The sequence below is a fragment of the Lissotriton helveticus genome, chromosome 1_1, assembly GCF_964261635.1.
Source record: "Lissotriton helveticus chromosome 1_1, aLisHel1.1, whole genome shotgun sequence".
NCBI lineage: Eukaryota > Metazoa > Chordata > Amphibia > Caudata > Salamandridae > Lissotriton > Lissotriton helveticus.
Window position 1 is genome coordinate 147,367,321 of NC_136057.1, and position 17,552 is coordinate 147,384,872.

General features: G+C 45.9%; 1 protein-coding gene across 1 annotated transcript in view; it reads left to right on the plus strand.

Annotated features, from left to right (window-relative positions):
* LOC144768327 (carnosine synthase 1-like) overlaps positions 1–17,552 on the plus strand; it is a 595,298-nt gene that overhangs the window by 318,270 nt on the left and 259,476 nt on the right. Inside the window, exon 5 of the mRNA XM_078651907.1 lies at positions 9,305–9,390. Within this exon, the coding sequence (XP_078508033.1) occupies positions 9,305–9,390 (86 nt within the window). The remainder of the gene's footprint in view (positions 1–9,304; positions 9,391–17,552) is intronic.

The window sequence follows — 17,552 nt, forward strand, 5'->3', positions numbered from 1 at the left end:
CTAATCAGATAACACGTTCCTGTGCCGTAGTGTGACTGCGTCAGATAACGGTATCTGCATCATGGGGGTTTTCTGCCTCATGGGCTGACTGTTAGTTAACTTGTTGGTTTGTTTAACCAGAATAGGGTCAGGAATAGGGGGATCGATTCAGAACCTATAGGAATACATCACAGAGGACTACGGAGGTGAGGAAGCGGTGAGAAGTTAAGTCTTTATTTTTTTTGTTATTCCTGCTTCCCCGTGTTCTCACCCTTCCCGCCCCCTACCTCCTGCGTCCTCCCCCTCAAATCAGTGCCCGGACGGCAGAATGAGCATCAATAAGAGTACCAACTAAATAGTTATGGAAGGTAGGACACATAGTTGGATGGGGAGAGGCCGAGGATCAGTCCTCTAGCCGAAGACTTAAGAGCTTTTACTGCTCTAGCTGCATGGTGAATGAAATCTGCCAGGATATTTATTTCTACAGCTTTTGTGTAGGCTAGAAACAGGAAGTGGGTTATGAGAATGAAGGCCACTATTGAGAATAAATAGTAGGAGAAAGAGACATCCGCAGCTGGAGGCATGTCTTGCTGCCAGGCGCCATTCGGGTGTGGATGTTCTCAGATGGGCTTGCCTTTGGCTCACCTTTGGTGCCCCGTGACGCGCCTGCTACACTGTCCCACGTTTGATTGCATTAGGAAGAGGCTGTGATGGGGACTTGTCCAATCACTAGAGCGCTAACTTCCAAAGTGACAGCTTTCCTGTGGCACAAGCAAGCAAAGAGTCAAAGTGCAAAGTGGCAATAGTGCAAGCTGAGCAAAGTGAGTACCGTGTTATAAAACACCAACATACAGTAAACCAATTACAAAGGATTAGCAGCAATTTTAGGATTCGTAACCCCTTGTTTGTACACCCTGGAGGGTGCACAGGTGCAGATTCAGTAGCATTAGGTGGAGGCTGGGCCGGAGACTAGCCCAACCACTAGAGTATTAACTCCTATTAAGGCAGCATCCCGACAGAACAGGCGAGGTGATCCAGCGGGTTACCAACCTGCGCTAAACAATCACTATATAATCATAAGGGCCCATAAACACCCGCACTCATATAGGCTGGTCAACACCGCTTGGAGTCAATTTTTATAAGGGCTTTAAACAGATCGTGTCCTTATCATATCTCTAATCTATCACTGACCCAAAGCACTTTCTTTACTTAATGGATCTATTTTAGTTGAGAAGTAATTGGTGATATGACATAGGTTCATTTACCCTTTATCCTATTTAAATAATTACAGACTCTGGAAAGTTTTAAAATGTTTATCTAACTAATCATCTGAGCAAAACAAATTACAGTGTCAACTCCATCTTAATCCGAGGAAGTAAGATCATTATATTCTTTTTTAGTATTCTATTAAAAGAGATTTCACAACAACAAGTACCTCAGGAAAGGAGGGGATAAAGAGGGAAAACTGAATTGACACAAACACAGACTGTTTTCACCTAGGATAGTGTGATAATCAGACCCCTCTGGCAAAGAGTTAATGGGTCTCTTATACGTTCAGGTAACAAGGACTTCAGGACAGGTTGAGGACTGTATAGATGACCTCTCTGGATTCCACGCCTACTTCTCTCCCCTCTCTGACACTAATTTCCCTCTCGATTCTTCCGCAATCGTCTCCTAATTATCTTACCTCCTCGATTCTTGCACGATCTTCTTCTAATTCTATTTTGCTCTGAAATTCTAAGTCTGCTTCTTCGAGTATTCGATCAGCATTCGGACAGCATCTCGGTCTCTCAGCATTCTGGCTGCGACTGCAGTAACTAATCTAACTAACTACCCCAATTATACTTTCCTAATGGCATGTACCACCCCTAAATGTTTCAACTTCATGAAACTCCTATTTTTGATTGGACGACCTGAGGGAATGATCATCACACCATGCAAACTTTTAATAATTTTCTTTAGTTTATTGTTTGAAGTTCCCGTCCAATAATTTTGCTCTCCCGTGCTTTATTTCCCTCGGTATTTGCAAATGTTATCAACAACAATGTACACATTTCACAGTTATGCATTGAATCTTCAGTATGTTCAGCTAGTACCCAGGACATGTACTGAGACTGTCCTTGGACGAGTTTCAAGACGTGTCGTCACTGTTTCGCACTTGTCATCTATGCACATGCGGGAGTAACCACGTGGGTTGCGGACTTTAGCACTGTTCAGAGGCCCAAATTCGAACTAACTGAGAAGTCAAAAGAAAAAGTATTTTTTTCAAAATAAAATGATTTCATTGTATACCACCTATCTCTACTCTAATCTGATTTACTTATAAAGACTCTTCATGCATTAGCATTTAGTATACAACTCATTTTAGTTGTCAGCAAAGCAGATGCTTAGCACATGAGTTTCCAAGCGGCCATTATAGATGCTATTGCGCAGAAGCACAATTTTCCCTCCAAGAGTAAAGACGTAATACAGTTTTGCGTGTTATAGCCATCTTTAATCACACTCGGGTTACTTGTTAGTAAAACACATAGGCAAGTTTCCTCTATTTAGAGATATATGGAATGTGGTGCATATTAGTATCAATTCAATTAAAAAAAATCTTTATTTCGGTAGAAATTTTTACCATAAAAGACGTAAAACATCCATTAAAACTTTGTTTAAAAATAGAAATTTATACAATATGAAGTCAAGCATTGTCGTTTAAAAGCAAGGTTCCATGTTACACTGTCAAGTCCTTAGTGCATTAGGGTCAGTTGCCAGCCCTAATGCATTTCCTTCTCAAACACCAGATAGCACCCAGATATTTGGCCACTGCAAACACAATATGGTCAGACAGATTGGATTTCAGTACTCTATAAGCAACCAAACACTCCACAAATCCCAGATTTCTGCATAGGGGAACTATCCATTTCTTGCGAACCTCTCGGTAAACCGGGCAGAAAAAGAGTATGTGAAGTTCAGATTCATCAGACGTTCTACATGCTGGGCAAATACTGGTTGAATGTTCACTCCATTTGCTAGTTAATGATCGAATGGGGAGAGACCCATGTCTCCACTGCAAATATAATTTCCTGAGCGAAGGAGGGTGCAATTTATCTAGAGTTGGTTCGAAGTTGTAAGTGTCCTTAAAGCATACGAACGAATCAGTCAATGAACCAGCTTTTTGGTGGTTAAAAAGATCCATTAATTTACTGTCGTGATATGCCTTAGCCAATTCCTTTTTGGGGATAAGTGGACAAGTAGCCAGAGGATCAGACCACATCTTCGAAAGTCCCAGACTCTCCAGTTCGGATTTAACAAATGTTATCCACTGGATTTTCCCCGCATTGGGCATGGCGAGCACCTCCTGTAATCCCTGTCTGTAAGTGGCCAGTTCTGGGGTTGCCCACAGCCTGCGCCAATAAGCCAGAGGGCGAAAAGCCAGTTCTTCATCTAGCGGTCGTAACCCCAGATCCAGCCTGAGAGGGACAAGGGGCGTACTAGGAGGGAGTCCTACAACCTTTCGGATAAATTTGTTCTCCTCTTTCTGTAGCTCTAGTGTACCTACATGGCCCCAGAGTTCACACCCGTACATGGCAGCCCCCCTTGCCTGTATCTTATAGATCTGTATCGGAGGACCTATTGGCCTGATCAATGATTTGTTATTCGCCAGAAGATTCATGATGCCCCCCGAATATTGGGTCAATTTAAGGAGAGCTTTCTCCTGATGCGTATTCCAGGACAGTCTGTCATTTAACATGACGCCAAGATACTCAAAAGTTTTCACCCTCTCAAGCCTACTTTGTCCAATTTTGGGGCTGAAGTGGAGTTTCGGTGGAGGATTAAAGACCATGAATTTGGTTTTTAAGATGTTAATTTCTAGACCATGGTCCTCACAAAAGTCCGCAAAACCATCAAGGACCCGTTGTATACCCGTTGCAGACTTTGAGAGCAGCAGGGTGTCATCGGCGAACATAACAGCCGGCACCCTTACACCAGCCAATTTAGGAGCGTCAGAGTCAACAACCCCATTTAGGTGAGAGATAACCCCGTTGACATAGAGGCAGAACAGGGTCGGTGCGAGCACACAACCCTGTCTTACCCCCCTGCCAACGGGGAACCTACTAGACAGTGCCCCCATCTTGCCACACCTCACCTGTGCAAAATTGGCACTGTGGAGACAAACAATCATCTTCAACAGACCCTCAGGGACACCCAATTTGGCCAGCACCTCCCAAAGCTTTTTCCGGGGTACCAGGTCGAAGGCCGCCCTCAGGTCCACGAATACAGTGTAGAGGCTGCCACCCTCCAGCTGCACCGTTTTCCAGACAATGAGGACGAGCCGGAAGACCTGGTCTGTGGTTGAAACCTTCTCCCTAAAGCCAGCTTGGAAAGGGCTCAGGATATTACATTCCCTCGTCCAATCCAGCAGGCGGTTCAGCAACAGCCTGGCAAAAAGTTTTTGTGACACGTCTATCAGGCTTATTGGCCTGTAATTGACTGGGAGCAGAGGTCATCCCTTCTTATAGATTGGGACTATCTCTGCCCCCAGCCAAGTTGGAGGGATTGGCATGCCCTTCAGGATTGAGTTAAAGAGCACCCTGAAGTACGGTGCCCAGATTTTTGGTTCTTGTCTGTAAAGGTCCCCAGGCAGCCCATCAAGGCCTGGCGCCTTTCCAGCAACCAGGGACTTGATCGCCGCAGTGACTTCCACTACGGTAAATCCATCCATGGGAGCTACACTTTCGATGGGTTGGTGCATTATATCTTCTGATGGGCTCACCAGTTGGTCACTGTTATATACTTTGTATAGATCTTTAAAATGTTCCTCCCATACAGAGGGTGCTATGTTAGCCTCTACTGCAGCAAGGGGTTCAACTGAACCATGCTTGACAATTTGCCAAAAAGTTCGGGCGTCTCGTGATGCTAGGGCGGCTGACATTTCTGTCCAGTTTCCCTCATCCCATTCCACTTTAGCACTGCGAAGGATTGACTTATAAGCCAATCGCTTTTCCCTTATCTTACTTGGGGTGTCTCGATTTTTAAGGGATTCTAGTAATATGGCTTTCGCTCTCCTGCAGGAAGCGTTGAACCATGTTGCTCTTTTCTGCTTAGGCTTCTTCGGCCTGGCCACAGGGTTCAACACTTCTGCCAAGTTGGTACATAGATCAGAGTGTATAGCACCAAGCGTATAAAGCTGTGCGGGATTAGGTGACAATGGCATAGGTACCTCGGCCTGTTCCAGAGCGGAAGGGTCCATGTCATTGGCTAGATGGTGCAAGCAAACCTCAACCTTTTCTAGGGCTGGGACGACTCGCGCATATAGCCTTTGGATGTTGGACGGATTTTCCTGCAGTTTTGCCCATTTAATTCTGCGCCTATTACTGGATATTGCTAAATCTACCTGATTTGCTAAATTTTCTTCTGCCTGGGCCGTATGTGACCCCTGGATCTCAAATCTAAGTGAGAGCAGATTGTGGTCACTGTCTGACCTGGAAATTATTCCAAAGTCCTTCACTTTATCCCAATCCCTTACTGAGATCATGATATAATCAATACGTGACTCATATCCAGGTCTATTAAAGGTATATTTTGGTGGGATATCCCCTTCAGTTCGCCCATTGCAAGCCCTCAACGAGTGACAGAGCGAGAAAGACGTTATTTGGGTGGCAAGTGGTGTCCAAGCCTTTATCGGGGAACCCATCAGAGTGGGGATATTCCAAAGTTCGTCCTCTTCGCTTGTTATACCTGCCAAATGGACCGGGAGAGGTTCGTACTGAGTATTAAAGTCTCCAGCAACAATTACAGGAGAGCAAAGAGTGGTGGAGTCAAGGAACAGTGCTAGATCCTCAATTGTTCCCGAGGTGGCTCCTATCCCAACTGCTCTCGAATAGACATTAATCAGTGTTACTTTTGCACCACACGACCAATCCAGAGATACACACTGGAAATATGCTGAATTAGTTTCCAGATGTGTAGCCCTGCAACCTAGATGGGAGCCCACCCAGATCAGAAGGCCCCCTGATGGTCGACCCTTTCCACCCCATTTTGCCTGGATCTCAAAGGTAGCATATCCTATGCGAGGGTATTTTTCTCTTGCCCACGTTTCTTGAAAAAGGCATATATCGTGCCCTTCAATGAGTTCCCCCCATTCAGGTGAATCTAATTTATTAGCCAGCCCGGCGACATTCCAGGAGAGTATGGACACTACTCCAGGAGCCTCCGGCGAATGAGTGGTGGCTAATATCAGAGAGCGCTTGCGTGGGCCGGATTCGCCTTGCTTAGTAGGGGGGGTATGACTGTTGGCACTAACATTGTTTTCGGGCAAACCTCGGAAAAGGGGCTATCCTTATTACTCAGTTCTGATTTGAACTTAACAGAGTTGTTGGTTGTATCATAGGTAGGCTTGAGTGTTATGGATGCCCTACCCTTGTGCCTGCCTTCCTCAGCAGTTTGATTGTGATACCCCAGCTGACTTTCTGGTGGGGGAAAAACAAATCGACCCGGTTGGGATTTTGGTGTAGTAGGAGCTGGTTGGCCCATGGGATGGATAAAACGACTGGTTAGGTTAGGTACTGGTGGAGTGGTGGTGGTTCTGTCTAGAAGTCAGTCCACTTACTCGAGGCACCCATATCTATTTAAGGTCGGTGCCCCGGTCCACCCACCATGTGTATCGACCAGTGATTAGGTAGCCATCCCCGGCCACCTTTTCTCTCCGGGATCCAGCTCCAGTTCCCTCCCGAGTTCGGATGTGAATGAGGTGGATAAAAATATGTAAGGGGTCTAGATGCTATGGGTGAATTTGCACTGTTGTAATTCCAGGAGTATATGGCATGCGCAGTGTTGGGATTCTCAAATGAGACAATTACGCAATCGCCACAAGTGGACTTATGTGAGGTGCCCACCCACGGAACCCTGCGCACCATGAGGATTTTACTCCTCAAATGGTTTGGTATTGGCCTGTTGATATTAAGCCAGTGGGTTACTTTGTTCTTTAATGAAACAAAGTCTTCCCGCTGGTGGTTGGTCAGTTCCGTTACCTCTGTCAGCACAACTACATAGCGTCTTACCTCAGGGGGAAGATCGACATAACCCCTGTGACGGTTAAAGTTAGTATTTAATATCTGGGTAGTAGGACAGTTGTTGTTGTTGGCAATAACACTCGGGATGACAGATTCTGTCGAGGGTGGTACAGGTTGACCAGCCGCGGCTGTCAAAGGTGGTAAATTGGCAACCACCGGTTGGTTTATGGCCACCGTTGCCCTATTGGCAGAGGTGAGTGCATGTGTAGTAACCTTGTGCCGAGGTTTTGGAATTGGTTTAACCTTCGGGACAGTAGTGGCGGTAGCAGCAACCTGCGTTATAGCAGCAGGTATCGATGTGATATTGGTACTTCCCGGGTATTTGGCTTTCGTGGCACCCAAGGGGATAGCAGCAACTGGTGTTTCAACAACAAGTGTTGGTGTGATATTGTTGGATTCCTGTGTACAGGTTGGTTTTTTGTCCTGCATGCTAATGGTTGCTAAGTTCAAAACACTTTTTTCCGTCTCCAGGAGCTGGGTTTCAATGCATGATAGTCTCACTTCAAGGGGAGTTAACAGTTTTTTCAGTGTTTCCCACACAATGGTTAAAAAATCCACATCTTTCCCTTTTATAATGCAAAGTGGAGCCCCACTAGTTTCGCTTTCCATTACAAGATTGTCATTTTCATGTGTAGCCACCGGTTGTTCGAGGTTGGGTTCTGATCTTAATTCAGATTGCTGTGTATTACTCCCAGGTAAGGGATCTGAGAGTGGGAGGAATGGTGCCTTAGTGAGTAGCTGAGCCTTCGCTATCTTGGCTTTTTTCCTTGAGTATGCTGATGTGTTATTACGCTTCCTTTTATTATATAACCCTTTTTGTGGGGTGCACGAATTCCCCCCGCCCAATTCCATATTTTTTGTGATTTGCGCCGTTTTCAAGGGACCCCCCTCACCCTCCTTCTCCTGCCCAACTGCCCCACCCAGTGAAGATCTTAAGGAATTAGTAGATGCAAGTGGGGACCCCCCCTTAGATGTAAATGTCGTGAGTACTAGTGGCTGATGGATATCTGCCTGGGTTACGATCAGGGTACGAGCAGGGCCAAATGGGCGATCAGGTGTTTTGGCGAAAGCTATGGACCCTAAGGAGGATTTTTTAGTCGCTGCTAGCTCCTGTGATAGCCTTCTTGCAGCGTCTAGTTCGATGGACACTCTGTGTTGCATTTTGGCAATCTCCGAGTCAATGGCTGTATGAGTCCTGGTGATGAAGTCGTCTAGTGTACCGTTTTTCAATTTGGTCTTGGCAGCCCTGTCTCTATACTCTCGTGTTGACATAGTGCCTGGTCAGTGTGTTCAGCTAGCAGTGCGGATATTATAGTAGAATAGGGCCAGGGAGATTGGCCCAGTCCAGTCTCTTACGTCCTCGAACGGCCTAAAACGGCCCGCTCTTTGCCCGGTCTTCGCCCCGGGCTGCGACCCGCGCGCGTCCCGCGATGCGCGTTGTGAGGCTCAATTAAGTTCTGTTTAGGAGGGTGGAGGCGGGCACTGGGAGGGGGCGCGGCTCACGCGGGAAGAGGACCCAGCTGGAGATGGTGAATGCTGGGCCTCGCAGTCCCGGGGCCGCGCCTCTCACCTCCTCTGCCGCCACTCGATTGGTCTTCTCCTCTGTAGCTGCGGTGCGGGTCAGACAGGTCAGCTATGCTACTCCTGTAGCTGGAAACAGGGTCACAGGGCAGAAAGCAACAAAACCTCAAGGCAAATACATTGTTAGTACTTCGTTATGGATTTATATGAGAGGATTGCGTCCGAGCAAGTCTCTTTTAAACAAGTCCTTGCTCCATCAGAGGGAGGAGGAGCCAAAGTGCCGACTGAGCAAAAGTGAGCGTTTTAAATAGTCAAAATATAACACCCCACCAACTTACAGACTAAAAACTTTAAAAAATGATTAGTAACAATTGATTATAGAAAGCATAACTCAGTGCTTGTACACTAATCACGCTAGGTGGACGTGGTGGCTTCCATCAACAGGGTGGAAGCTGCCTCAATGGGAATATTCTGGCGGACAATCCCACCATCCTTTTGGGTGCTGGAAGTGTACCCACAGCTAAAGGGTGCTAGATTTCAAGTATCCAGTGCGCCGTAGACTCCTGCCTGGCTTTCTGTGATGTGGTGGACTTCAACACTCTGGTTCACCAGCCTTTACTTGCTAATCAGGCCCTACAACTATTTTGTGACCTATATTTCCTCTCTCCTCCCTTCTCTCTCTCTCTCACTGTCCTTCTTTATTTTTTGCCATTACATGTTTTTCATCTTTTTCATTTTTCCAGGAAGTTTATCTCCAAAACTTGACTTGGCGGTTTGGATCTGCGCTGTCGTCTGCAGATCCCAGGGCGATCGGCCTCAGCTTAGCAAGGTAAGTGCATGTACCTCTGCCATGCTGTGAAGATGGATCTTAATTGCATAGTTGGAATCACTATTCATGGGTATCAATTAGGGTTACCATATTGATCAGCTGCTATCCATGCCTTGCCCTCTGGTACCACTGGCACGCCTCCGCTTTCCCAATCTCAAGACAGTGAAAGGAGGGCAGGGAACATAAAGTAAAGAAGACTGTAAGGACCATGTTTAATCTAGTGTTTTCACTCCTTTCTCCTCAATCCTGAGAAGTAATTGTAAGACATTTTAGCGGCTGAGCAAGAGGCATGATTTTAACTCTGTGATGTCACTGGTGGTCAAAGGGTGCTTGATGTTACATCCGCTACCCCTTGCATTTTGTTGGGTAAATGTTTTTGTTAGTAAGCAAAGAAAAGTCTCAAATGTTAGTTATTTGGGGCTTTAATTGGAACTCTAGAAATGTTTGCACAAATAGTCAGAACTGGCCCAGGATTGTCGTGGGCAGAGGGATTTTGAGTCCTGGAACAGGTTAATTTGATCTGCTAATAGCAAAGGGCTCAATACTTGACTGTAAATTCCATAAGCGTTTAATGAACCCACACTGTTGCTTAAAAGCCTGAACTTATGTTGTAGACAGTGCTTTTTATGTCCACTAACTCTGTTAAGGTTAAAGCCATTTATAACGCACACGAATTCCCAAAGGGGTATCTCAGTGCAACCAGGCAGCCAATCAGCATAGCGTGACCAGCTCAGAAACAAAGCTGTCTTCAGTAGTTTCCTGAAGAAAAATGGCCCATACAGGTCCTGATATAGAGTAGAGCTCTGATTCCATTTTAGCTTGGTCCCATCTACTTTTTACTGTCACTTGTTTGCCCTGGTTTGGAGCTCCGTATCAGACATTAATTTTATTCTTACATATTCAATCATGAGCTATTTCAACACGAGTTCCATGGAATGTAAAAACATCTCAGAGCAGAGCAGGTTCCTGTGGAGATCAGACATGCTATGAATTAATTTGAGTGTGAGTCATCTACTTTTTGAACATCTGGGTATACCCCATCTGTATTGCTTGACCATTAAATTGACCATTATGTTGCCCCAATATATATTGACACGACAACTACATTGTGGGTCCTCACATCCCTGACAACTACATCACAGAGGTATGTTAAGCAATCTATTTCTGGATCTATGCTATTAATAAAAATTAGATTAAATTAACTTTAGATTAATTGTATTATTTTGGATGGCAGGGATACCAACAAAAATCCCATTAACTTACTTACAAATATAATTAACTACATAACATTCTCAATGAAGTCGGGGTGTTCGGTTGAATGCCTGTATCCCTTTCCCCAAGATATATTATTTATAATTACACATTCATTTATTGAATAAAAAATAGGAATAAGAAAGTATATATGTTAGGACAAATGTATTAAATGCCATTAAGAATAAGTAAATAAAATAAAATATATTTAATGATAAATGTTAGCTTATCATTGTAAGTAAGTAAAACAAATACATAGATTACAAGGTTAAGGATGCGGTATTACAATAAAATATGAATAAATTACTGTTAGAATTGGGTGTCTCTAGTTGGTACAGGTAGGTACTTGTGACAAATAGGGACCCTCTCCTCTAGTCAGGGTAAGGGGAGTACACTCCTAAAATAACCCCTGCTCACCCCCTTGGTAGCTTGGCACGAGCAGCAAGGCTTTATCTCAGAGGCGTTGTAAGTTAAGCATTTGTGACCACATACAGTAACCCAGCGACAACACTACAAATGGACTCCACACAATGTTTTATATAAGTATATGTTATGTAGAGTTACCACAAGACCAATAAACAACAAAAATAATCCCCAGTACTATTAGATTTCAAGAGTTCTGGTTAAAAGGCTTAATTCAAGGTTCTGTGCGAGTCGGTAGCCCGGTCTGGCTACAACATTGTTTGAAATAACACAGAGTCTAGCAAATCCAGCGGACCGCGTCGGTACGGGCCCACTCAAATGTCGACAGACTCAGTCACAGTACCTTTTACTTGAGGCGGCCGACACGGATGTGAGAGCCGGTTCCGGTATCCGTTGCGGTGCAGAAAGGAAGCGTTGCAGGATGTGTAGTCCCTCGATGCGGTGCAGGCAGCGGCCCGTTGACAGAGTCGGTGGATCCAAGGCGTGCGTTGCAGGGCGAGACGGTGCTTCGATGCGGTGCTTGCAGCTTGCGGTGTGTCGACAGAGCCAGAGTTCGGGAGCTGGCGTCGATCAGTCCGGACAGCGGTGCGAGATGGGCGGTGCGTCGCAAGGCGTGCGAGGCGTTGCCCAACTCCGATCAGTCACAGGACTTGGAGTCAGCAGCAGTGACCGCGTCGGTCAGACCAGTACGAGTCGGTGTAGCGAGGTGTTGAACGTTGTGGTGTCCACCAGTCAACGGCTCGGTGACGGCATCAGGACGGAGTCGGTGAGCTCAGAGCTTGAGTTGTTCGAGACAGACGTTGCTTGATGAGGTGCCTACAGGACACCAGGCCGATCGTGAGAGTCAGTCACAGCTCCCTGCCTCTGTAGCCACTGACATAGCGGTTCCAGCAGCAATTCACAAAGGCTGGTGAAGTCCACTTTTTCTGGGACTTTGGTCAGGGGGCAAGCTCTCTTCCAAGCCCTTGGAGATCTTTTGCACAAGTTGAAAGTAAAGTCCACAAAGTTCTTTCTCCTCTCTTTGGCAGTCAGGCAACCACTGCAACCACTGCAGGTCAATCCCCCAAGCAGCACTTCAGTTTGGGAATAGTCTCTCCTCAGTTTCTTCAGGTTCCTCTCCTCAGCAGAGGTTTCGTCTTGTAAGTCCAGAAGTGATCTAATTTCTTGGGATCAGGGTCCCAATATTTATACCCCAAAATCCTTTGTTCTCTGAGGGGAGAGGGGCCTGTGCCCAGTTCAAGCCAGTTCTGAAGCACTCTTGTTTACCAGACTTCTCCTTTCCTTTCACAGTGCAGGGCAGGAACATCAGACTCCCCACAGGAGGTGGAGCCAGCATTGTGGACGGCAAGTACAGCCCTGGAGCACTTTGTTGACAGTCTTCCTTCCCTTCTTTCGGTGTGCATGGCAGAGACACCAGACGCACCACAGGGGGTGGAGCCAGCACTGGGGAGGGGGGGCACAGTCCTATTCAGGTCCCAGGTGCAACTCCTACCTCCCATCTAGATGCAGATCTCTCTATTCACCACTGGGCTGACTCATTCTGTCTCCTGGAATCCCCCAGCCCTGTCACTCAAACTCCAGACAAGGAATCCACAACCTAGCAGATGCAGGCTTAAATGGTTAGGCAAGCAAATACCTACTTTCTAAAAGTGGTATTTGCAAACACAGAATATTAAAATAAACTTCACTGAAAGAAGTATTTTATTATTCTAAGTCCAAGCATACTAAACTCGTATTTCTACCATGTTCTCTGAGTCTGTTAGGATTATAAACTGTAATAATCCTAACAGCCCATTTTGGCATATGTAGAACAGGTAGCCTTGCAATAGTGAAAAACGAGAATGGCTGTAATTCACTATTAGGACATGCCACATACATCAGGGCTTGTCCTACCTTATACTTACAATGCACCCTGTCCTTAGACACGTTTTAAAAGGCAGCCTCTGTGGGTGGCCCAACCAGTGCTGCAAGCCCACTAGCAGCATTTGTATTTACACACCCTGGGCACACTCGGTGCACTGTACTAAGATCTGGCAGGTAAACCAAATAGTCAATCATGGAATCACTAATTAATACATTCATTTTACAGTAGGGAGAGCATATGCACTTTAGCACTGATAGGCAGTGGTAAAGTGCCCAGAGTCATAAAATAGCCAACAACAGGTCAGAAAAAATATAGGAGGAAGGCAAAAAGTTCAGGCATGACCCAGCAAAAAGGGCCAAGTCCAACAATTACTTAAAGACTTTTAATAGTAAGGGGTTATTGAAGTGAATAATATAAATTACCAGAACATGATAACAAAGATTCTAAAAAGGCTGATGATATTCATTACATATTTCCCCATTAATTATATGCATTAAAAAGATAGTTTAAAAATGTACAATGTTCTAGTTTTTGCAATCAATTTTAAATTCTCTTAAGGACACGGAGGCGAACATTATGCTTTTAAAATTCTCTACTAGGGAGGAATGATCTCGCTGTGCAGCAAGATGGCCGCTCTGTGAGTGAGCTTTGCCGTCCGAGGCAAAATCCGCCATAATCCGTGCCTACTGGGAGCTCCTGCAAGCACTAGTGCAGTGAAACGATTACTGTCTGCAACTCATGGCATCTGACGGCTGGATGCCCCCCCCCCCGCCCTCTTGTGAGAGCAATGCTCTGTGCGAGGGACGTGAAGCCTACCTGCTGTACGGCTGACGTCTGGCTGGTTTCAGCCTGGTCGCATGCAGCATCAGGCTGGTGCGCTTCGCGGCCCCGGGCCGCTGACGCCACGACCGGAGTGCATCCTGCTGAAATCCGAAAAAAGATACAATCTCAGGAACCATGATAATATTAGAAAGCATGTCCACTATCAGGATACCGATACACGATTCTCTTGTTCCTTTCAGGATTAATTTGATAAATGCTTGGAGAGAGGCGGCGGTCATAACAAAGATCAGAAGAGCGAATCAAGCCGAAAAGTGAGACACATTGCACTTCAGACATCATCAAACAAGAAGATAAACATAAATCCGAAAAACCTCAATTCAAAAAGAAAAAGGTAGCTGGGATCAAGATTAGAAATGCCCAGGTTGCTGAGGACACTGCTTCTGAAAGAGGAATGGGCAGTGATGATGCTGGCCAGCATGGCAGCAGTCACAATACCTCGCCAGAACATGATGGATTTTTTTTGGGGGTAGTAGGCTGAGAGAGTATATCTTGTTGGAAACACCTGATACAAGAGTAAGTGTCCCACATAATTCATATGACATAACACTCCAAATAGAAGGGGACATACGGCTACGACATTCTCTTGGATGAAAAAAATTAGCCTCCTGAGTTTGTGATGGATTGCCCAGTGGGGGAAGAAGTCATTTCACCTGCTTTCTCTGACCTCGTACCAGAATCAGTTAAATATGTATACGGTATACACACAGTAGTGGGCATCAGCATTAGCTCCTGCTCTATACCGCAATCATGTTGGGTAGGATGATGAGTCTCCTCATCACGAGATCCAATTAAAAACGATCCCTCAACTGCAGAGACAGTACCCAATAAAACATGAAGGAAAGAAGAAAGTCAGGGAGGTCTTAGATCAACTTGAATACCAGGGTGTAATCACCTCCTTTATAAATAATCCTTTGTTTCTCGTAATGAAACCCAACACTTCACATCGTCTAGTATTAGATTACAGACATTTAAACTCTTCCACAGGCACATTGGCAGTACAGAACGCACATAATGCCGCATTGATGAATAACATTGTGCAGAAGAAATACAAAACAACACTTGACATCTCAAATGTTTTTTCTGCCTGAATATAGCACCTGGAAGTAGATATTTGACCGCATTCTCAGCGCTAGGGTCTCAGCTGCAATTTTGTTGTTTGCCCCTGGGGTATAAGAATAGCTCTGGGCTGTTTTTAGCCAGAGTAACAGAGTTACTTCAAAGATTTGAGGAGGAGGCATTGTCCTACGTAAATGATATTTATCTGACGGACGAAAAATGAACGGAACATTTTGGCTAGAGCGAACAACATAATAGTGGGGTTTGCTTACCTGGGCTACAAATGTAATTTCAAGAACTTGAAAATAGTCCACCTCAAGGTCCTGTTTCTATGATACAAGTTATCAAGTAAGGGCAGAAGCCTGGCAACATCTTTTTCAGAAAAATGGGCATTGCTCCAGCCTAGAACAATCTTGAAAACACTACAATCCATTGTAGGATTTTTTTCATTCTGGCAGAACATACATTTTGGATTAGGCAGAAAGAGTAAAACCATTCTACGACTTAATTAGACCTGATTTTTCAGTGCATCATTGGACACAGGAACACACTGATATTTTATGTTCTGTACAAGCTGATATGATAGCTTCCAAACATTTGCACACGTGTCAACACAACTAACCTGGTGACCCACCTAGTTGCTGGACCAACTGGGTACACTTGTATCACTTATAATGAGGGTGAAACAGTACCTTTACCATACAAATCACACTTGCACACAAAATGTGAAAAGCGTTTTGCACCCACTGAGAAAATTCACACAGTGGTACAGACTGCTGTATTGAGAGAGATATTTAACAACAAGGGGTGGTGATGGACAGAATTTCTGAATTAAGCAGAATACTCTCACCCAGTCAAGAGATCAGGGCTAGATCCAACACCGTTTTTTAGCTCACTGCACCATCCCATGATGCACTGGGCCAGGGACAGACTAATTTGCTATATAGCCAGGTTCTGAGCTGGGATGGGGCAGTGAGCTAAATAACGGTGATGGATCAAGCCCTGATCTTTGGACTGGGTAAGAGTGGTCTGCTTAATTCAGACACTCTGTTCATCACCACCCCCTTTTCTGAATCGTTTTTGGCCACTATAGGTGTGGCAGGGTATACTCAGACATGAGTCCCTTGCTCACTGCTCCATCAGGATTCAAGCAAGCCGGGCCGACGACGGCTGAAATGCCAGAAACCGGTCCCCGGAAGCTTGTCTCCTTTCTGGTGAAGAATTGGCTTGGTAGTTTGGTCTGCCCTGTTCCCATGATGCACTGGGCCAGGGACAGACTCATTTGCATATAGCCAGGTTCTGAGCTGGGATGGGGCAGTGAGCTAAATAACGGTGATAGATCAAGCCCTGATCTTTGGACTGGGTAAGAGTGGTCTGCTTAATTCAGACACTCTGTTCATCACCACCCCCTTTTCTGAATCGTTTTTGGCCACTATAGGTGTGGCAGGGTATACTCAGACATGAGTCCCTTGCTCACTGCTCCATCAGGATTCAAGCAAGCCGGGCCGACGACGGCTGAAATGCCAGAAACCGGTCCCCGGAAGCTTGTCTCCTTTCTGGTGAAGAATTGGCTTGGTAGTTTGGTCTGCCCTGTTCCCATGATGCACTGGGCCAGGGACAGACTAATTTGCATATAGCCAGGTTCTGAGCTGGGATGGGGAAGTGAGCTAAATAACTGTGATGGATCAAGCCCTGATCTTTGGACTGGGTAAGAGTGGTCTGCTTAATTCAGACACTCTGTTCATCACCACCCCCTTTTCTGAATCGTTTTTGGCCACGATAGGTGTGGCAGGGTATACTCAGACATGAGTCCCTTGCTCACTGCTCCATCAGGATTCAAGCAAGCCGGGCCGACGACGGCTGAAATGCCAGAAACCGGTCCCCGGAAGCTTGTCTCCTTTCTGGTGAAAAATTGGCTTGGTAGTTTGGTCTGCCCTGTTCCCATGATGCACTGGGCCAGGGACAGACTAATTTGCATATAGCCAGGTTCTGAGCTGGGATGGGGCAGTGAGCTAAATAACGGTGATGGATCAAGCCCTGATCTTTGGACTGGGTAAGAGTGGTCTGCTTAATTCAGACACTCTGTTCATCACCACCCCCTTTTCTGAATCGTTTTTGGCCACTATAGGTGTGGCAGGGTATACTCAGACATGAGTCCCTTGCTCACTGCTCCATCAGGATTCAAGCAAGCCGGGCCGACGACGGCTGAAATGCCAGAAACCGGTCCCCGGAAGCTTGTCTCCTTTCTGGTGAAAAATTGGCTTGGTAGTTTGGTCTGCCCTGTTCCCATGATGCACTGGGCCAGGGACAGACTAATTTGCATATAGCCAGGTTCTGAGCTGGGATGGGGCAGTGAGCTAAATAACGGTGATGGATCAAGCCCTGATCTTTGGACTGGGTAAGAGTGGTCTGCTTAATTCAGACACTCTGTTCATCACCACCCCCTTTTCTGAATCGTTTTTGGCCACTATAGGTGTGGCAGGGTATACTCAGACATGAGTCCCTTGCTCACTGCTCCATCAGGATTCAAGCAAGCCGGGCCGACGACGGCTGAAATGCCAGAAACTGGTCCCCGGAAGCTTGTCTCCTTTCTGGTGAAGAATTGGCTTGGTAGTTTGGTCTGCCCTGTTCCCATGATGCACTGGGCCAGGGACAGACTAATTTGCATATAGCCAGGTTCTGAGCTGGGATGGGGCAGTGAGCTAAATAACGGTGATGGATCAAG